The sequence below is a fragment of the Uloborus diversus genome, chromosome 10, assembly GCF_026930045.1.
Source record: "Uloborus diversus isolate 005 chromosome 10, Udiv.v.3.1, whole genome shotgun sequence".
NCBI lineage: Eukaryota > Metazoa > Arthropoda > Arachnida > Araneae > Uloboridae > Uloborus > Uloborus diversus.
Genome location: NC_072740.1, coordinates 84,974,580 through 84,997,475, shown reverse-complemented (window position 1 = coordinate 84,997,475; position 22,896 = coordinate 84,974,580). Strand labels below are relative to the sequence as shown.

Below are 22,896 nucleotides of genomic sequence, written 5' to 3'. Positions count from 1 at the left end.
TGGTCTATCGGAAGTGACATCACAGTATCCATCGTTATGCTGGCTTACGATTTGCTTTTCAAATTGCACGTTAATTTTTAGACTCCTCCTCTTTTTTTTTTCTGTAACGTAACGCATTTTTGGTCAAATTTGAGATGCCGCAAACACATTTGAGAAACCGCGCTTCGGTAAGGTACTTTGAAGTCACGTGTTGAATAATGTCAAACACATGACACCTCCTTTCCTTTTCTACCCCAAACTTAACCTTTGACCAGCTAAGTGGTCTTCTAAATTTTTGTGCATCGTGCATCCTTTGGCCAGGGTGTTGTTGCCAGCTGCAAAAAAAAATCCCAAAGAGGTCTGGTGTTTGGGTAACATTGGGGTCGCTATAAATTGAATCGAATCGGCGAAACAAACACTGCAAAACTCGAAACAGAAACCTGGAAGCGCCGAGAAACGAGATAAGAAAGAAAGGGACAGAAACTCAGATCCCTGTCTGACTTCTTAGCACGAGAGTCGTAAAAAGGGGGGGGGGGGAGTCCATATACACTGGAGACTCGACTATGGATGGTTGACGTTGCACTCGGGAGAAAGTGTCCTCTTTCTAGCATAATTCCACTGAAGCTAGTGTGCGCAGAGAGCAGAGCAATGGTTTGTCAATGGAGCTCACTTTCCGACTTTCCGTTCACTATACACATCACCTATTTTGTTTTGTTTTTTAGTTCATTTTTTTCGATGTTCATTTTGTTTTATTTGATATGAATTAAACATGGTAAATTATGTATTATGCAACTGTTTAAAGTCTTCAAAGCAAAAATAATTTCCCCAAAATAATGAATTTCATCTTGACAATTATCGAGGGAGTCCAATTTTCAAATATTGAGGGGGTCCAGTCCTCAAATATTGGGGGGGTCCGGACCCCTTGGACCCCCCCGGCCGCGACGCCCATGTCTTTGATGATGTTGAAATATGAGAAAAGGAGGACATGGAGGCTCCCTGAAAACGCAGTTGTAAGTCATTTTTTATGACGTAGGGGGATATAGGGATTTGAAACTTTCCATCGGATATTGTTCGAATTTGGAGCCTTGAAATACGATGGTTGGTCATCTTTGGTAGCGTTAAGGGAGGGGATGAGTTCAGGAACTATCCCTTCAACTATTCATTATTGAAGCTTCAAAAACATATCGTGGGTCTTTATTGATATTAGGAGAAGCACTAGAGATCGGGGACTCTCCCCCGGAATTCATTCGGAATTGAAGATCTAAAAATGTAACTGATTTTCGCATTAACGACATTTTCGAAAAAGTTTTCGATTCCGGCAATTTTTTCCAAATTGAAGCTGCAAAATTTCAAAATGTTTGACGATCTTCGATGACATTGGAGAGGATTGAGGGACCCTCCCCTGGAAAATTTCTGGAATTGAAGTCGTAAAAATACGGTTGTAGGCGATTTTTTGAGATGTATTGGGAGGGGAGGGAGGAGAGAGTTTGGTGATCGTTTCCCGGAATTTACAAGCCTTTTTTTGGGGGGGGGGGGCAACCGTATCCCTGTGGATCCGCCACTGGTCCGTTCTTTCCAAGAGCAATAACGTACCCTCCCCCCCTCTCTCCGAATATCACGAGAACCCCAAAACCAGAGAACCGACCTAAAAAGTAAAAAATATCCCTGATCCCCCCCCTCCTTAAAAATTTCAATGACGTAGTCTGAGCCATGGTCTCTTCTTGGTGGGCAGCCCTGTATGGAGGAGGGCAAATCCAAAGGTTGGTTGGTTGGGGAGGTCAAGACGCATAAATTTAGGTTTATTTTTAAGATAGGGCTCCGTGTCAGAGTTAAAAACATCAATTTAAAGTACTAAAGTAAGATGATGAAAATTATCTCCTGAAATTTAAAAGAGTCATATTTGATGGGGGTCAAACTTTTCTTCTTCTTTTGAGACGAACTTACAAAACGTTATTTATTTATAATTTTTTTGATTTCATAGTTGTTAGTTGGAAACGAATTCATTTTCTTTAGTACTAAATTAATGCTTTCCCTCAAATGAAAGTTATTAAATTTTTATATATTTTTCATATGTATGTGCAGAAATAAATTTTACTATTTAGCTATTCGACAAGAACTGAAGAAATCAGTACGTGACATGTGACCAGTTGATGTTGTGATGTTGATGAAGAGAAAGTCGCTAATAACCAAAACAGCGAGCAAGTGAGATTGCAAACTCATCAGAAGCCTAAGCTTGTGTTGTGTAGTAAAAAAGTTTTTAAACTAGTTTTTTCAATTTCATGGATGATTTTAAAATGGATTCCGACTTTTTGGGCAGCGTGACAATTCGATCTATTTTAGCAAATAAAGATCTTGCGAATCCAATTAGAGGTAAGGAATTGTTTGCGTCATTTTTTTCATTTCGCATTTTAATTTCACTAGATTTTCAAAACTTAACAAATCTTCTTTGGATAATTACTTAATGCTCAAAACTTACCAAAGTATATGCTTAAGAAAGGTATGATCGTATTTTAATTGATGTAGTTAATTGCTCTTAAAAAGGCACCTTCAAATATTAAGTAGATTGATCTAGTGACGAAAAACACATTAGCGATTCATGCATCGTGGAGATCTTAATTCGTATTTATAAAAAATTATGTTTGAACTACCGTTTGATACATTTCTACATAATGAAACATGAATCTGAAACTAATTAATATTGTATCCTAGAAATTTATTGACTTATTAGATTCGATTCATTTTGAAACAGTAGCGTTATACTTTTTAAATCATTCGCATTTTTCTTCAACAAAAAAAAGGTGGTATTTCGGGGCAAAAGTTGTTTTCAAGTTAAAAGTGTCTAATCCATTTTTTTTTTCTGCTCTGAAAATAATAAATTTGTTCCCAAACTCATTTCAAACTTCCTAGTGTTTTTTTTTAATGACTTGTGGCGAAGTAAACTCAAATGGATCATTTTGAGGTGTTGAGTTACTAAAATGCATTTTACTAAAATATTTTTTAAAAAATATTAATTTAAAAAAACCAAACTAAATTTAAATTTTAGTTTACAGTAATAGTATAAAGTAGTATGATGCACATTTTTTACGATTTACAGTATTTGCATTTCACCATTTTATTAATTTTAAACAAAACATCAACCAGAATTGTATTAAAATAGTCTCAATAAATGAGTAATTGTGTGTGTGTCTTAATTTAATGAACTTGAATTATATTATCACAAGGAAATTGAATTTAATTTTGTACTTGTGTTTAAAAAAAATGCTGCATTTTGCAATCATGAATAATAAAATTATAAACTTTATATTTTCTCTATGCATCAAGGGTTTTATCTATACCCCAGTAAGTATATTTAAAATGTAAGGTGTTGAGTATGTTACGTGTTTTTGCATTCGTGTATGTATGTATGCCTGGAGATGTTTAAAGCATCCAAATGTCCTCTATAATTTGATCATTTTATGTTCTTTTTCTTGTCTCGTGTTTAATTTTGTATGTTGTATGTAATTTTTACTATTAATTATTCTTCTAATTAACTATGTACATTGTTGTTGTTTTCAATGTTAATTTGTAAATTGAAATATGAATTAGCAAAGTTTTTTAAGGCAAAAAATTCAGTTGAAGCAGATTGAGAAATATTTTCTAAAGAGGACACCAAGTTGTTACTCAACTTACAAACTTTCCCATTAAAGTTCTTATTAAGTTTATTTTATGGTTCATTCATAAAATCCTTTTAATTAATTTATCTACTTTCAAATACAGAAAATATTTTACTAACTAGTAATGCAACATTACCAATTCGGCCTGTTGGCGATCGTTCGACCAGAACTTCAGCCGAATATTTTGCCAGATGCCATTATGTTTCTCTCTACATTCACTTCCCCTTTTTGCATGAACTAAACTTTATTTATCTTGTTCTTAAATTTTCCCGTGAACAATGATTTTACTTAACAATTTTCAGTGCCCAAAATCTTGATGACATCTGGTTCCCCAAAAATTTTTGCTAGTCGGCGCACCTGCAGAGTAGTCAACCCTCCCAAAGTAGAATGTTCTGCAATGTAAAATAATTGGCACAAATTGTTCTGCAGGTACAGTCAAACTTGTTTATAACGAGCTTTGCTTTAACGAGAACTCAGATTTAGTGAGGAGATCAAAGAGTTTTGGTTGGTACAATCAGGGCCGCGCCGTCCCTATGTGCAAGGTCGTGCGACGCACGACGGCGCTAGAGTCAAAAAGCTGCCGGGCTGTACCAATCAAAAATGCTCCAAATGAGGGGAAAAATCTACAACCAAAAAAGTAAAATCGAACTTTTCATTATACCTATAAAAGTAGCGGTGATGTTATACTTCTCATTGAAACAAGCAATCCTCCTTGCTGCCTATCTATAAGGAAAAATTATTGCCTTGTTGTGTTTGAATATGCTATTCAAAAACGCTCTCTTTTACACTGAAAACACATGATGCTAGTTAATTAGCATTTTTCTTCATATATGGAGCCATGCTCGGTATGCCTATAATTTCACAAGGCTGAGCATACGAAGCAGCGCAACAAATTTGCTATTCCCTATTTTGGTTCTTGCGGTGAATATTTTATATTATAATTCGTGCAATATGTCTTTTTGTGATTTTTAACTATTGTTCGTGGTAATTTCACTGCATCATGTTACCATACATTAAAAAATACGGTAAGCACATTTGCATATTATTTACTTGTGCGTGGTATGCATATATTTTAGACAATAATTTAGATTAACTTTTTAGTTCCGAAAATTAACTACTTCACCATAATTACTCAATTCCTCTATCCCTTTTTTCTTCAACTATTTGTGTATTGAATTAAAGAAAGAGCATTGGACAATGTGTTTGTTTTAGATATTAAATTCAATGCCTTTTTAACGATTCATACTTTAGAATTATTCGTTTTACCGGCAAGTTTCAGTATCATATTTTAAAGTGGAATATCCTCTACAATATTATCCTTCAATTTAGAAACATAATCAGTATCCTCCTGTTCCGTGGCGAAACTAGAAGGGGGTAGAGGTCCCTGATTGCACCACCCCGTGCCCCCTCTCCTTCAGAATCCTTAGTAGAATGTTTTTCAAAAATATTTACTATTGAAGGACAAAAAAACGCTTGTTTGGAAAACAAAGTGGTTTTATTAAGGAAAAAATAATAATGTTCGGGTAAAACTTTAATTTCCTTAAAAAAGAAATCTTTGAATCAAAAATTGTCCATAGTTTCAGCTAGTTGGTCAACTACTCCCCCTCCGTCCTATTTCTTTTATTTTTTCCTTATTATTTTTCTTTTTTCTAGTTCGCCTGAAAATAAAGTTTCAAAATGCTACTCCCCCGCCAAGGCCAAAAAAAGAAAAAAAAATTACGAAGCATATAAAGTTTCGTTTCCAGATTTTCAATTTCGCGAAATTTCGCGAAAGCCCTCGAATACGAAACATCACATGAAACTCCGTTCGATTCGAAAATCACTTAAAATCGCGTTTTTAGAGCTTCAATTTCGAAAGATTGCCGGCTGTAATGTTACCGAATTTGATCTTACAATCACACTTTTAAGACTTAAATTTCAGAAAATATTCGGGCGAGGGCCTCCGGTCCGAACCTCCTTCCTTAAATATCATCAAAAGCTAGGTTTTTCAAACATGATTTACAAAAAATTTAAGTTTGAATAGCCTCTGAAATACTTCCTCTAATATCATAGTATACTGCTTAGGTTTTTAGGACTTGTAACATTTAGATTAGAACATTAGATGTAGAAGTTTGACATCTAGTAGAAGTTGGACTTGTAACATTTAGATTAGAACATTAGATGTAGAAGTTTGAAACATTTACCCGGAGAGAGCTCCAAAATTTCCTTGCAAAAATCTTCAAAGTTGTCTACAATTGCGTTTTTGGAAGTTCAAATTCGAAAAATTGGAGGGGAGAAAAGGAATTGATTTCTATCTATTTCTCAAAAAACAAAAAACAAAAAAAAAAAAAAGATCGAGTATAATCCCAGAGTTTCAACTTCTATAAATTTCTGCGGAGCCCCTTGTACCTTTTCCCCCATAACACCAAGAGAGACCGTCTAAAATTGCGTTTTTCAAACTACAAGTTTCAAGTTTTTTCCGGGGAGAACCCCCGGACCCCTCTTATTAAAAGAGATATTTTTTCAATTTCTGCCCCCTTAAACCTATTTTCTAGTTGTGCCACTGCTCCTGTTGTCATGTTTTTCGTCAGGCATAAAAGTTTTATTAATTGTTCATCACTTACGGATTAGATAGATATTCAAAGTGGCTTTAATGTAGACATCAAAACATTTTATTCTTCCAAAACACATTATTAGAGTATCAGAGGAGCTGCTGTACTTGGAATAGTTTCGAGAAATGAAGTAAAAACGTACACCATGTTGCGAAATTAAATATTAACACTTTTTTTTGTTTAAATTAAATGCCAAACGTATTTTTTTTTTCTATTTTATATTTGTCTACAAAACCTCCTTCCAGTTGTTAACTATATTTTTCTCGAACGCCAGAGCATAAAGGCGCTCAAAAGACATTTGAACGACGGCGCCGATCAGGCTTGGCGCGGCCCTGGGTACAATGTTAAGTGTATGGGAACAAAACTCGCTTTTTATGAGCGACTCCGCTTAAAGCGAGCAATATTTTTTTAATTTATAAAATGTCTGTTGATTTCTTCCCCAGAGAAGATTATTCTATTTTTAGAAAAATTCCTTTAACAGTTTGAATTCAACCGAAAGTTACAGATAAAACGAAAATCATGTGAACAAGTGATGACATGGCCCTTTTTTTGAAATTTGTGGAGTAGAGTAGCACCCCAAAGCAGAACACTACTAAATTTGATCGCAGAATAGATGTCTGAGCTGCAGAACAATTATGTTCATGTGAGAAGAAAACTCAGACAAATTTTCAGCAGAAATTCTACAGATTTCTGTGAAATTTCTTCAGAAACTTTAGATTTTCTGCAAATATCTTTCAAATCAAGATAGAACTTTGCACAAATTTTACAGATTTCTATAAATTAAAAGATAATTTAAAATTATCGGAATTTACGATAATTTGGCGGAAAGCTTGCAAAAAATGTTGAACTCGATAAACCATCTGCAGGAACTTTAGATTTACTTTGAACTTAAAGAAATCTGCAGAATTTGCAAAATTCTATCTTGAATTGGAAGATATTTGCAGAAAATCTGCAGATTTTATGCAGAAATTTCACACTATAAATCTGAAAAGATTCTGATTTTTCTAACATTTTTGGTTCCCCTTTTCCTCGTTTTTCCCAATTGATCTCCTTCCACTGTAATTTCTTCCATACACATATGTTTTAGAAACATGCCAACATTGAAACAGGTCGTTCGGCGAAAATTGCATGTCTTGTGTGAGATTTCAATCCTTTTTTGCATTCTGAAAATATTTCAATTGTTTAGAAAGTTTTGACTGTTTTATTATATGCTACCCTAATACACGACTCATTTTTGATTTATTATCATTATTTTAATTGCTCCTTCATGCTGCGTAAAATTTACCGAAAAAAAAAACACTGGTTTGACACCTACAAATAGGTTCGGATTTTTATAAAAAGCAATTATCATTGCTCTATCCATGCATTTTCGAAAGCATATAAAATATATTTATAGAAACTCAATCGGTTTAGGCTAGAGTCCACAGAAATGCATAGCAACAGTGAAGTTAAAAGAAAAAAAAACCTTGTGTATGAAGCAATTTTGATTTAGGGTTCAAGATTTTTGGAAAAAATAACGTTGGTGGCTTGTGTAATGTGTATGCAATGCTTGAAGTACTTGCAGAACAATTTTGGTCAAAAGATTTTACGTTGCAGCACATCGTCAAGTATTCTGCTTTGGGGGAAGAGCATTTAAACATTATATATTTGTTGAAGAGTTATCATTTACGAGATATACTTACAAGGATATAGTAGCTGAAAATCAAGAGAGAGAAAAGAAAAAAAAAATAATGAAAGCGACCACTATAACTACAAATGTGAAGAATTCAAAGTTAAACAGTCCTTGACATACAGTGGCTCTCAAAAGTGTTCGTACACTTTAAAATTTTTTAGTAAAACCAAAATAACGCAAAACTGAATTTGAATATGAAGTCCAATATTTTTTTTCACATCATTCCTATGTCATTCTTAATAAAACCCTGTAGTTTTTTCAAAATACTGACGGATATTCTTTTTGAAATGTGTCAAGAAACGAAGAGACAGAGAAATAATACGCCACAAAAATCATCGTACACTCAAATTTTTTCGGATCAATTCATGATTAAAATTATCATGTGTCGTTTTTTTTAATTGTTTTTGCATTGTGTTGACCCTTAAAAGTCATTTGCTTTAATTTTTTGTTCATTTATTCCTTAATGTGCTTATTACTTTAAAATGGCTGGTGTTTGTAAAAAACCACAAACACCATTCGAAATTTGAATTTTTTCCTCACAGTGGTGGTAAATTGGTTTCAAATGTCTCTAAATTAGTTAATTTATTACATTCTATAGTAAAATGCTTTAAAGAAAAGAATTGGACTGAAATCAAGGCAAGAAAAGGTCAACCAGCAAAGTTGACAAAGCATGATCGGAGATTTACAGTTAAAAAATTTATGAAAAATACACATTTGAGTGCTGTAACAGTTTCTGCAGAATTTAATGAAAAAACTTACATTTAATTTTCACACAAAAATTGTTCTCCAAGTTCTCTGATTAACTGGATTAAATGGGAACTTTTCCCGCAGAAATTTCTTGTTTGTGCGAAAAACGGAAAGCTTGTGCTTTTTGTCGCAAAAAAATGATAAATAAGCTCCAAAGTGTTTTGGAATAACGTCTTACTTACAGATAAAATTGAATTCAACATTTTTGGTTAAATTGTTGTATGATTGTCAATAGAAGAAAAAATGAGGAACTTGATCTTAAGAACTTAGTTGGATCAGTTAATCAGGACGCTAAGGGGTTTTTTGTGCGAGGGTGCATATCAGGACTTGGTAGTTTGGAATTTTTTGATGAAATAATAAATCATGCTGTTCATTTAAATATTTTAAAAAACTAATTTTAAATTCTTAGCCAAAAATTTGGTTATCGGAAACAACTTTGTTTTTTTTATCAAGATAACGATAATTAGCACACGGCTTTCAACGTTTGCGTCTAGTGCCTCAAAAATTGTTCTAAAGTTTAGAAAATACTCCTTCAATCTCCAGATTTGAACTTAATGTAATGTATTTAGAGATATCTGGAGGCGAGATTATGAAAATACGGCCTTGAAACGAAAATAGAGCTAGAAACAGTAACACTCTCGAAGTGTGGTTGAACACTTACTCAGAAATTGCGCCAAAAAAAAAAAAAAGGAAGAAAAAAGAATGAAATCTATTCCCAGACGTTTAAAAGGTGTTGTTGATACTGCATGATATTGTACTAAATAATTACTTAATAAAAAGTTAGATTATTCAATAATATATAGACATTTTTTAAAGTGTACGAATACTTTTGTGAGATAAAATTTCCGGCACTTTTGGTTTTTGATTTTTAAAAAATTAAGTTTAAATAGTTTTTAAAAAATTTCATGTAGTTTTGTTGAAAATTGATCATAGATCTTATAATCAAATACCTATCCCGAAATAATAATTCCAACTAATGGATAGGGTCCTATTTCATTGAAAGTCGTAGGTGTATAAACACTTTTGGGAGCCACTGTACTTGGGTTCCGAAGTGCAGAAAAACTTCAAACTATTTTGAAGTCAGAGATACAAATGAGCATATTTTTTGAACCCCATGGTCCTCGTAAACAATAACAAGAAACAGACGATAAGATAATTCAAATCAAGTAACCAGCTTCTTTGGAACTGTACAAAAATATAAAGATAACAAAGCATGCATGTATAAATTGTAATGACTTTTTTCAAACCTGTTTTTTTACAAGTGCTCGTTATAAGCGAGTTCGACTGTACTTCAAGCATTGTACAAGTAGAAATGGGACCTTTTTAACAAATCGGCAGCCAAAATCAAAGCCTTTTCATACTGCAGTATGAAAGGAACATTTCGTCGCCTCAGAACAACAGTAAGATATATCTAAGTGTTATTTCTGGGATGAGATAGGAATCTTACTGTTGCTTTGAGGTGACGATTTTATTTATTTGTTCAGTACTGAGTCTTACTGCAGGAAAGAGCATGAAATTGAAATTTCAAGCATATATTCTTGATAGAAAATGTAAAACCCTGCACTATGTCTCCATTCTCTGCACGTTTAAGTGCTGCCTCTATTCCTACAAGCATCAAAGAGTTTTAAGTGCTTTGACACCAGTTACAGATATCTCATCCATTAGAAGTTGTATTTTCCATCAAAATAATAGCATGTGACAAATAGTATGACCCAGAGATGCCTACAAAAAAATGTTAAATGGAAAATTTTTGCCTTATTAGACAGTGAACATGATTTACAGGTTTTGCTTACAGGCAGGGATGAGCAAAGAGAGCAAAAAGAAGGAAATCTAAAAATTCATGGAAAAAAATCATGCAGAAAGGAAGTTATCTAAAAATGCATTTTAAAGATATAATAAAACGCTCCCATGTGTGTGCTAATTCGCTTTCAATATTGGAGCAACTAAGATTACAAATAGTGTTTGTTCTCAAAGTATAGTAGCCTTTTTCAAATTTCAGTTATAAAAATATCCGGCATTAAAGTCTTGCACAAGAAAAACAAATTGACTAATTTAACAGGTCCATTAACCAAGTAATTTAGCTTATGTTTTAGAAAAGAATTCACATTCAATTCAAAACAAAACATATCACTTTGAAAATATTTAAAAAATGTTTTTTTTTTTTTTAAGTTTTTAAAACTTGACCGTTGTTATCCATTTCTGAAATTAGATATTTCTGGAAACACCTCAGCTTTCAACCAAAGGATGAATTAAAAATCCCTGAAGTTACAAAATTAGTTGATCATGAAAACTACAAAATCTCAAAAACTTCAAGTTGTAAAACCTAAACCGATTAAGATTCTCCAAAAATATTTTACTTGCTTTCTAAATGCATAAAAAGAGTAAAGATACAAAATTTTATAAAAATCTGAAAATGAGTGTCAAACCACGGGTTTTTGGTTATTTTTACATGGCATGAACAAGCAACTAAAATAATGTTAATAAGTAAATAAGTTACTAAAATAATGTTTAAAATGAATCAACTTACGGGAGCACAAAATAAAGCACCTCAAAACTTTCTAAATAATTGAAATGTTTTCAGGATGCAATGGGATTGGAAAGCTCAAACAAGACACACAATTTACGGCAACAGATGTGTTTCCATGTTGGCATGTTACCAAAACTTATGTTTGTGGCAGAAATTGTAGTAGATGAAGATCGATTGGGGAAAATAAAGAAAAGGGTCCCGAAACAGAATCATGGGTCTGTCTAGAATTTTTTACAGGGTCCTATTTTTGTGAATTTAAAAAAAAAAAAATTGTGAAAAATCAAATTTTTTTGTGTCAAACATTTCAAAATTTTTAACCAAAACTTATCCATCAATATAAATTATATTTCTGGTTTGCATACTCATTTATTAACAAATTAGTTCATGAAAGGTCCAATTTGGTCAATCAAAATTTTGTGAAGGGTCTTTTGGCTATTCAGAATTTTGTGAGGGGTCCTATTTAACTAATTAGATTTTTGTGAAGGGTCCTTTTTAACTAATTAGAAAATTGTGAAGGGTCCTTAAAAGGACCTGCATTTCCTCTGGCCAGACCCTTGAGAATACTTGACGATGTTCTGCTACGTAAAATCATTTGACCAAAACTGTTCTGCAAGTACTTCAAGCAGTGTACTCACCAACTTGACCTTCTCCACAAATCGGGAGCCCTAAATCAAAATCGTTTCATACAGGAGGTTGTTTTTTTTTCTGTTTTAAAACTTCACTGTTGCTATGCATTTCTGTGGAACCTAAACCGATTAAGATTCCCCAAAATATTTTACATGCTTTCTAAATGCATGGAAAAAGTAAAGATACAAAATTTCATAAAAATTCGAACCTAGGTGTCAAGCCACATTCTCTTTGGTTAATTTTACATGGCATGATGGAGTAATTAAAAATAATGTTTATAAATAAATAAATTATTAAAATAATAAATAAAATGAGTCAAATTAGGGTACCACATAATAAAACACTTCAAAACTGTCTAAATAATTGAAATGTTTTCAGGATGCGAAAGGATTGAAATCTCAAACAAGCCACCCAATTTTCGGTGATGGACATGTTTCAATATTGGCATGTTTCCTAAACATACGTTTATGGAGGAAATGTAGTGTGAAGATGGATTGTTAAAGATAAGGAAAAGGGGAACCAAAAACGCTAGAAAAATCCGAATCTTTTCAGATTAAGAATATTAAATTTCTGCAGAAACTGCCGATTTTCAACAAATATCTTCCAACTCAAGAATTCTTTAACTTCATAGTAAATCTAAAGTTCCTGCAGATAATTTATCAAATTCAACATTTTCGCCAAATTATCGAAATTCCTGAAAATTTTAGTTTTTCTTCTAATTTAAAGAAATCTGTAGAATTTGTGCAAAATTCTGTCTTGAGGTCGATGATATTTTTAGAATATCTGCAGTTTCTGGAGAAAATTTGTCTGAGTTTTCTTCTCACATTTGAACAGAATTGTTCTGGAGCTCAGGCATCTGCTCTGTGACGTACGTTGCAAATTTAGTAGTATTTTGCTTTGGGGGAAAATGGGTACCAAAAATGTTAGAAAAATCAGAATCTTTTCAGATTTATTAGACATATAGGATCACTATGAGGCCTGAAAAAGTACTAAAACTAGAAGGAAAAGTTAAAAAAAAAAAAAAAAAAAAAAGCTAGAATTCCAGCGAGAGCCGGAAAAAATATCATCCCTGTAGGGTGCTTAAGGGCATGAAACAGGTACAGGCAGTCACAGATGATTTTCTGCAGAAATCGGTAGAATTTCTGCTACTATCTTAATTTTGCACCAAACTGCAGATTCTTTTAAAGTTCTAAGTAAATATAAAGTTCCTACAGGTGACATATCAACTTCAACACTTTGTTCAAGCTATCTGTCAAATTAGCATAGTTTGCAAGAAATTTAGATTTTCTTCTACAGTGACTGGCCAAATTATTAGGGACCCTACTGAAGTTTACTCATTTTTTTTAAGAAATAAACCTTGAACCATATATATATTTTTCATTCTACATAGCAGCTGGTATCATTATTATTGTTTTTTAAAAGTGGCAACAATACCAGACTGCGTCATTTCAAAAATATTTGTGGTTGTTAGTTTTAGTCTCTAGTGAGAAAAACAGCTGGTGTGATGAGGTTATATTAAGTATTCTAGAAATATTTCTTTGAAAGTTTTGGTGTCTGCTATAGTTAATACGTAAGTAACACTTATTAATAAAGCAATGTAGCTACATTTTGCAAATAAATTTCAATATTTGATTTATATTATTGCTTGATATTATCAATACAGTTTTTCTAAGAATCGGCATAGCTTCAGACAGATTCCCGAAAAAAGTAGGGAAATTAAAGCATTACTACTTTCCTCCTTACATTTCTAGAAATCTTGCAAATCTAACAGGGTGTAACTAAGCCAGTAGTTGCAAACATCAAAAGCTTAAAAATAACTAAAACGAGTCACTAAACAAGTCACAGATCGCATAGACAAATGTGACAGAAAACACATCACTGCTCCTTGTTCTAGTCATAGAATCAGAAATATGTGCTTTTTCGGATATTTAACTCTCTAAATAGCATTCTTGATGGAAAAGCTCCCCTGGTGGCATCGCACACCGCCTGGGAAGCACCCTGGTAAGAGAAACTTTTTCGACCAAAATGCTAAAAGTGGAATCGTTGGAGAAGCATGCCTATAAAACATTAAGCTAATCAAAATAATAACATTATTTGTTAATAGCATTACTTACAAATAGCACTTATGATTCCAGTCCTCAACTGTCATTTTTTTGGTTGTTTTTCCCACTGTATACGCTTTTTCTCAGCCTCGGGGCGTCATGGTTTTTTGTTTATTCTTCCACCAACCGCTTCCAGACAATCCTGATGGAAACTTCAATGCCCTGTTCATTCACAAGTAAGACGGACCTCACTACTTTTGTGATTTTTGAAGGAAATATTACTATCTGTGGTTGGTACGAGCATTGATAATGTGTTTTCTGCCACATTTTCCTAAGTGATCCACCTTCAGTGGCTTGTTTTTGGCAATTTTAATTTTGATGTATCCAACTATTACCTAAAAGCACCTGTTATACTTGCAATAACTCTCTGGGTATGTGTGGAGGGAGGTAGCAATGCTTGTATTGCCCTACACTTTCTAGGAGACACGTTTGAAGCCTTGCCCATTCTTAAAAAAACAATTTTGACAGTTACAAGCCACAATATAAGTCAAGGATTGAAATTTACAAATACAAATACAAAAGTGACGACCTGAAACAGGCTCTGGGCCCAGCTAGACTGGTCCTAGTCAATTTACAATCCCCAGTGAAGATCAATGGCCCTCTTAAAACTATCTACTCCCTTGCTCATTACCACCTCTTCTGGTAAACTGTTCCAAGGTTCCACTACCCTGCAAAAATAATAATTTTTCCTATCATCCATGTTAGCCTGAGATTTAAATAGCTTAAAACAATAACCCCTTGTCCTGTTTTCAGTGCTAATTGAAAAGTAGTAACATTGCTTTATTAAAAAGTGTTAATTACGCATTGACTACAGCAGACACCAAAACTTTTGAAGAAATATTTCTAGAATCTTCTCTACATATAAAAAAATAAGATGTTTGTGTGTGTTTGTGGCGAACATCCAGGGAAAACGGTAAGGTCTAGAAAGATAAAATTTGGTATACAGGTGCAACTTTTGCCGACAGTGTGCACCTCAGGCTTCAATTTTATTTTAATTAGAAAAAAAAGTTATTTAATGTTTTATGTGAGTTTTAGCAGATTTTACCTTTTATACCCCACAGAACCCAAACCAATGGTGCCAGAAAAATATTTTTTGTTCTAAAATGTAGCAAATTTAATTCCTAACATGATAAGTAAAACATTAAAGCAGATCAACCAATTTTGGTATTTTTAATGAATTTTTGAAAAAACCTTTAGTTTGCACTTTTTTCTAGACTTCATTTTTTGCTTAACCCATCCCCCAAAAAGTATCAAAAGCCTCTTTTATAAATTTTAACTATGTAATAATCAAAACATTTGTCCCTTTTCAGAAGTTTTTTTTTTTTTCAAAAATACTCGATAGTTTTTTTTTTCTGCAATTTTTTTAATGCAGAATAACATCATCAAATATTCACAAGTCAGTCGAATTGGTTGAAAAAAACATTCTTCTCTTATGTGAGACGTCACACCCTGGATTTTGATTCAATATTGTGGCATGGAATCACTACAATGTTTATTTTATTTATTTATTTTTTAAATCTTCCAGCAGCACTTGCTTTTTTTCTTGCCTTTTTAAATTTTATTTAGGGATTGCCCCTCTTTATTTCTTTTCCTCTTCCCTCCTCCCTCCTGGCTGGAGGCTTTGGTGTATTAAAACTATGTTATGTTACATAGTTATGCGCATTTAATTCAATAAAATAACTTTTTTTTTTCTTTTGCAAACGCTACTTTTTGCACACTATGGGGAATATAGGAGATAACTTTTTTTTGTCCTACTTAAATTAAAAAAAAGCGTTTTTATGAGTGATCTTTGTTTTTATTAGGGAATGGGCGGGGAGGTTCAAATAAATAGAGATGGATAAGAAAATTTAGAGAGAGATCACATAGGTAGATAGCCGCCAAAGGCGACAGTCTTGGTGCAAAAAGGTGACTGGCACAAAATGTAGATGTAACTGGAAATAGATATAGAAAATATTTTATTCAAATTAATATTGAAAAAGACAGAGATTGATTAATACTGTTGCCATATTTAGTCAATACAGCTGCCGAAAGCGGCAAACTTGATGTAAAAAGGTGAATGAGAAGTTAGCCAAACAGCCGCTGTGAGTAGCTGCTTGCATAAAAAAGGGGAGCCAGCTGGTCGCCACAGGCGGCTAGTTCTTAATATAACCTCACGCTAACACACACAACACAGCTGTTTTTTCTCATTTGAGACTGAAACTGGAATAACCTCAAATATTTGTGAAATGATTCAGACTAGTAGTGTTGTCACTTCTAAACAGGGCTGTAGTTTTAGCCGGACAAAACCTATTTTGGTCCTCCCACTGGCAAAACCGGTTAAAACCGGCCAGAACTGGATTTAACCACCATAGAACTGGCCAAAATTGTATTGTATAAAAGCACACTAATCTGTATATACACAAATACGTTTTACAGTTTGTATGCATAATGCTGCACATTTTAATTTATAATTATCATAAATAGGATGTCTATTTATCATAATTGAAATAATTTTTGAAATTGGTTTATTGATTTAAGTGCAATTTTTATTATTAACATTAAAAGTTGTTCACAACAAATACAAAGAACACTTATTATTAAGAATACGAAACAACCCGCAATATAAACTAATAGCTATTCTTATCAAAACTTGCAACATGCATTCCATGAATTAAAAAATGAATAAGATACTTTGATTTAATTTGAAATTCATTTTGTGCGTATCTAACTATAAAACAAGTATATATGTGCTATTTACACCGTTGAAAACATATTTTTAAAGAATTATGACATATTTCTCCTATAATGTGACTAATCTTAAATATGCTGGCATTTATTACTTGCCTTGGGTGTAAAATTATCTGTTGACTTAAATAATGAATAGTGATTGATCATAGGATTGATGTTTCGTATGTTTTTATTAATTCTTATACCCACATCCAATGGCCAAAACTGGACAAAACTGACTTTATCCAAGACGGTTTTAACCAGTTTCATCCATGGTTAAAACCACCACTGGGAAAAACTCTTACAACCCTGCTTCTAAACAACAAGAATAATGATACCAGCAGCAATTCAGAATATAAAAAAAAAATTGGTTCGTTGTTCATGTTTTATTTCTTCAAAAAGGGAGCCTAAACTTGAAAATAAGATAATTTGAGGAGTGTCCACCACTGTAATTTAAAGAAATTTGCAGATATTATGCAGAATTTCTAAAAAATTCTAACTTAAGTTGAAAGATACTTGTGGAAAATCTGCAGAAATTTGTTGGGGTATTTTTCTCACATTTGAACTTAATTGTTCTGCTGCTCAGGCATCTGCTCTGTGACGTACATCACAAATTTAGTAGTATTCTGCTTTGCGGTTCAAAATCATTATCCAATTTTCGTCCTCACTCCAATACACATTCTAAAAAAGGGAACAATGGGCTAAAAAACCAGGTAATAATAATAAGTATGGACTTAGAATTGTTTCTCCATATAATAAAAACGAGCTGATCACATGACTTCATTTTACTCCAATTTAATGTCATTTCCCCATTAGTGGCAATTTTAGTATGATTCAATAGTCTGCTCTCTAAATATCACCAACAATGTCCAAATTAAAACAGATTAAGGAAAAAAAATCACGAAATTTGTCGCCAGGTTGGCGACAAAACTTGGTGACCGAAAGACTTGGGGGGGTGATTTCCCCCCAAAAAGGGCAAAAGTCCCCTTTAGAAACACCCGAATGCAACCAAAAGAGGAGGTGCACAACTAGATCCCACTAGGAGTCTACGTACCAAATTTCAACTTTCTAGGACATTTCGTTCTTGAGTTATGCGACATACATATGTACATACAGATGTCACGAGAAAATTCATTGTAATTAACTTGGGAATCGTCATTATGGATATTTGGCGTGTCTATACGTTCTTTAAATTACAGTAACACTTATCCACGTGAGGTCGATTGGAAAAAAAAACTCAATATTCATTTGGGGGTGAGTAAAATGGAAATTAAGGTCGATTTTTGGGTGAATTTTTTTTCACGAATACAATACTTCCTTTTTTGTAAAAGGAAGTAAAAAGTAATGTCAAAGCAATTGTGATAGGATGTCTGTGTCGGGCCAGCGTCCAGTAGACACCAAAGCACCTACAGCCGTGAAATTTGGCACAAAATTACTTCGAGCCCGGGGGTTTTTTATTTTAAATTTCAAATTAGTTTTTTGTAATTAATTTTTTATACTAAAATTTCATAAGCCTATAAAAGGGATGAAAGATTTTCCACATACCTTAACATTCAATGTTGTTTGATAGAAATTTTTTTCCTGCATCCAATAAAGCTTGTTCTAATTTTCTCAATTAATTGGAACAGCAGAGATAAGGGTATCTATTTTAGTGAAAAGTCCTAGGCTCAACTCAATTCAAGCTTGGTGCTAAGGAGCAAAATATATTACTAGCAAACCAAGATAATATAGATGAACAAGCAAATGCCATTCACAGAAAATTTCAAAATTTGCAGAACATTTTGATATTTTTGTTAAAACTAATTTCTGTATTATTGTTATTATTATTATTATTATTTTTTTTTTTTGATGAGCCCCAATTGTTGATCTCGAATTTTGAGGTAACCCCAGTTAATAATGTTAATAAAATCAGTGAAAAATTATTCTGGTTGCCTAGTAGTAATACTCTACTTGCTTACAACTTTACATTTTTGCTGTTGGCCATGATATAAGATTCGAGAGCAGTATTGCGTTTTTTTTGCAGAAAATTTTTAAGCACTCATTTGAGTTTACAGACAGTTTTAAGTTAAAAAAAGGTAATTTACTAGAGACCACAAATTTGAAAGCAGCTTTTCAAACAGACAAAACTGTCATTTTGCAATGCTCAGGGCCACCTGAGAACCTAAAGCTATGTAAATTGGTACAAATCAGTTTGGCTAATGTATAAGTTAGCCTGGGAAAGGGGTGCTCTTCAAACTTTTTTTTTTTAATGTCTCAGTTATGCATATTTTGATCAAGTTCTTTTTGTCTTTGAGTGGGAGGGGGGTTGTGTTCTAATTATGAGCTCTTTTTACTTAAATTCCATTTTTATGGAGGGTGAGGGGGGGTATTTTCATTTTATTCAAAACGGAACTCATAACGCGTTTTTAATCTGATTCTTTTAAAAAGATAATTTAAATCTTTATGAATTAAATAAGAATGCGAAGCAATCTTCAGGGGGGTTGGTGAGTGTCAGTGAGCAAGGGGCGAAACCCAATATTAAGAAAAAAAAACCATTACAAATTGCAATTTCTTATTGAAATTTTTAGTTAACAAAGGTAAGATTGATTTTTCAAGCCTGTGTAGAAGAATCACATAGAGTTTTTTTTTTTTTTGTTCTTTGCCCCTCAGCACATTTTGTGTTTGCAGTGAGGCACATTGAGAACAACATAACTATATTTCTCCATGTTTGTCTTCATAAAAACATTTCTGGCACAAGAGATAGTACTGTGTATCAACAGCTTTTGCCACAATCTTGGTAGGGAAAGAAAATAGAAACATCATACTCTGGGTTAGACTGGCCATGTGGGCATTTAGTGCAAATGCCCATTGCGCTGCTCTAAAAGGGGCAGGTTGACCGTTGACTTCTTTCTTTTTTTTTCTTTTGCAGTAGGGCAATTCCATGGTGTCAGACGTAAAAAATGAAGAAAAATTTCTCAGTTTTAATTCCATTTATCAAACATAAACTGATCCAAAATGATTAAATTTATTTACAAGATATTTACTACATCCCTCAGAATAAAAAATCATGTTTGTTTTCCAAAAAAAAAAAACCCTAAAGTATAAATTAAAATTTTTTAAAAAGTTGGTGTTGGACGTAAACACACAAATGAATGGAAAATTGATGGTTCACTTAAAAATTATTAAATGTCTGTGGATTAGCTTACATTTTAATTTTAAAAACAACTTAATTCTTAAGTATACTTATAACTGAAACATATTTCACAATTTTCAAATGATATTACAAAGAATAAAATTATTTAAAAAATATTTTTATCTTGGTGTCGGACGTAAATTGTTCATATTGGACGTAAACTATTGCTCTTAAATGTAAATACATAACAATGATTTCAGTTATAAAGATGTGAATTATGGGTTACATATACTGAGACAAAATTTACCGAGTATATTCAGAAGTAGGGTTGGTTGGGGTAAGTGGTCCCCCCCCCCCCCCGCTAAATCTGAAATATGTGAATGGTTTATATATATATATATATATATATATATATATATATATATATATATATATATATATATATATATATATATATATAGATCATGTCATTGAATAAAATATTAAAACCTGTTTGAGAGGAGGGGTCCCACTTGCCCCGTAAATTTTCCCTATAAGGGGTAACCCCCTCACTATGGAATAAGTGAGTCCTCCCACCCCTACTCATAATAGTGAGGATTTGAAAATCAAAAGCAACTCTACTGAAATATTTGTATTAGTAAAAAATACAAGATAACTATGATGACTTAGTAGGAATTGATAGTTCAGCTTCGAAAACTGCTAAAGCTTTTGATTAGTTATTTGTGAAACTTACATGAAGGAAAATCATTAAGATTTATGTAGGTCAAATGTTAAAAGTTGATGATACTAATTAAAACACACTGTTGAATTTGCAAGTACAAATAGAAATAGTGATTTTTTTATTGGCTTGGTGCAGATGGTGTTGGAATAATTACTGATGGTGAAGTGATAATGGTTCTTCCTTGGCCAACTTTACATAGACGCGGTCATTTAGTGTTTCCAATTTCTCTTTCAGCTTATAATTTTGGCTAACTTGCCCAAATTGATCTTAATCAACTGTATTACGTTCATTCAACACACCTTTATATGTAAAAGCAAAATATATACCTACAGGCTTTCAATAAATTTAACAAATAAAATAGTTTTTTTTTCTTCTATTTTTTAATTTTCCGTGATACATATTTAAAAGACGGTTAATATCTCATAAATTTATGCATTTGCAAAAAAAGTAATTCACACAAAAAATTTATACTTTATCCTTATGTACGAACTCACTTATCCCTTTTTTAGTTATGCTTCAATTAAATTTAAATAAAAGGGCGGTGGCCCACTTATCCCTTACTATGGGTAAGTGGGGCACCCATTCAATTTTTTTTTTAAGAATATAATCCTTAAGAATATTTAAAGCATTATTTTAGAAATTAATGATGAACTTTTATTTATTAATGATGTCCGAGACAAAATAAGACAATAAGTTAAAAAATTTTTTGTTTCAAAACTTTTGTATAAGGTTTCAAAAACGAATTGTTCTCAAAAGGGTTCACTTACCCCAATCAACCCTATATGTCTATATAGTAAATTCACTAAGTTGTTTTTTATGCATGTTTTACTTTAACTTTGAAATTAAAGGCAAAAAAGAGGAGAAACACATTTGAAGATATATACTGTTTAATGAATGTAACAGTGTCGGACGTAAATGCTGTCGGACGAAATTTTTTTTTTACGTCCGGCACCTAGATTTTAATTAAAAATATTTACTTGTTGCAAAATGAAAATAGGTTACATCAATGAGATTGAAAATCTGGCTTTGTACACAAAAATGCATGCATGTAGCTTTAAAGTTATTGACTCAGCATAATTGCACATTTTGGTGTCGGACGTAAAACACTTAATGTACCCCAAAGAATTCTTTTACAAATCAAAATGAATTCTATTTTTACACATTTTTGCAACATCACCAGCTATACATTGTATATTTAAAGGGTTACACATCTTAATTTATAATATTAGTATGTATTTTTTGGAAAAAGCAGAATTTTTTTGATAGTCGCCAAACATGGTTTGAAAATATTCAAGTTGTTGATATTAGTTTAACCTCCTGTAACTTATTTATAACTGAAGTCATCAACTTTTAGACAGGTATTTCAAAATATACAACTCTTTACCTTTAAAATGATACCTTATTTGCTTAGAAATTTTAATTTTGAAAATTTGATTATCTGGTTTACCTTATGGAATTGCCCAGTAAGTTTTCTTAGTTGAAAAATGAAGAAGTTTTCCACTTCAGTTAGCGCTTCAATTCGGAAAATTTCCAGAAGTCCCCCCTTCTTCCCGAATTTACCAAAGATAATCTAACATTTCTGTTTTGGGTCTTTAATTTCAAAGAAAATTCCGGGAAAAAACCCCTGAACCAATGACGGATACAGAAATTGTTCAAGGAGAGGGCGTATAATTTTTTAACTAACCTCTTACTACGTATCTGACTTACATAAGTTGAGAGGGGTGGGAATCTGCCACATCACTTTTAGCAAGCACAACTAAAATATAAAAATTTATCGAAGCAAGTCCTCAAACCTATTCCTTTTCTTTTCTGTTGGAAGGGGTGTTCTACAATTGCATTTTTGAACTTTAATTTCGTCATAATTCCGTAGAATATTTCAAAATCCCCGACCCCTAACATGATCCAAGATCATATAAAATTGTGCTTTTTTGGAACTTCAGTTTGAAACAATTACCGGAGAAAAGTCACTAAACCCCATATTCCTTCCCCTAATAACACTACTTGAGGTACCTACAATCACGTATTTAAGACTGGGGAATCTCTCCAAGCTCCTCCTCTTAACATCTCCAAATATTGTCTGAAATTGCCTTTTTGAAACTTCAATTCTGTGTTCCTCAAGGGAGAGGCATTCACCCCCCTTCCTTGTATCAGTCCTTGCCCTGAACCACTTGATAATACCATCGAAAAGGATAATCTGTAAAGGGCCCTGAATCCCCCTCCTCCCTTCTCCCCGTAACATAAGCAAAATTGTCTAAAATTTAGTTTTTAGAATAACAATTTTGAAAAATTTCCAAGAGACAGATCCTCTTTCCAACATAATTAGAGATAGCAATTGCAGTTAAAATTTCAATTTTAAGGAACAGCCGGGCGGCTACAATTAAACCTAACCTCCCCTAATAATACTAAAGATTTCCTAAGAATGTGGAGTGCTCCTGAATCTCCTCTGCCTCTAACACAAA

General features: G+C 32.7%; 1 protein-coding gene across 1 annotated transcript in view; it reads left to right on the top strand.

The window, feature by feature from the left end:
• Positions 1–2,188: 2,188 nt before the first annotated feature.
• LOC129231368 (thyrotroph embryonic factor-like) overlaps positions 2,189–22,896 on the top strand; it is a 29,452-nt gene continuing 8,744 nt past the window's right edge. Inside the window, exon 1 of the mRNA XM_054865664.1 lies at positions 2,189–2,349. Within this exon, the coding sequence (XP_054721639.1) occupies positions 2,259–2,349 (91 nt within the window). The 5' untranslated portion in view covers positions 2,189–2,258. The remainder of the gene's footprint in view (positions 2,350–22,896) is intronic.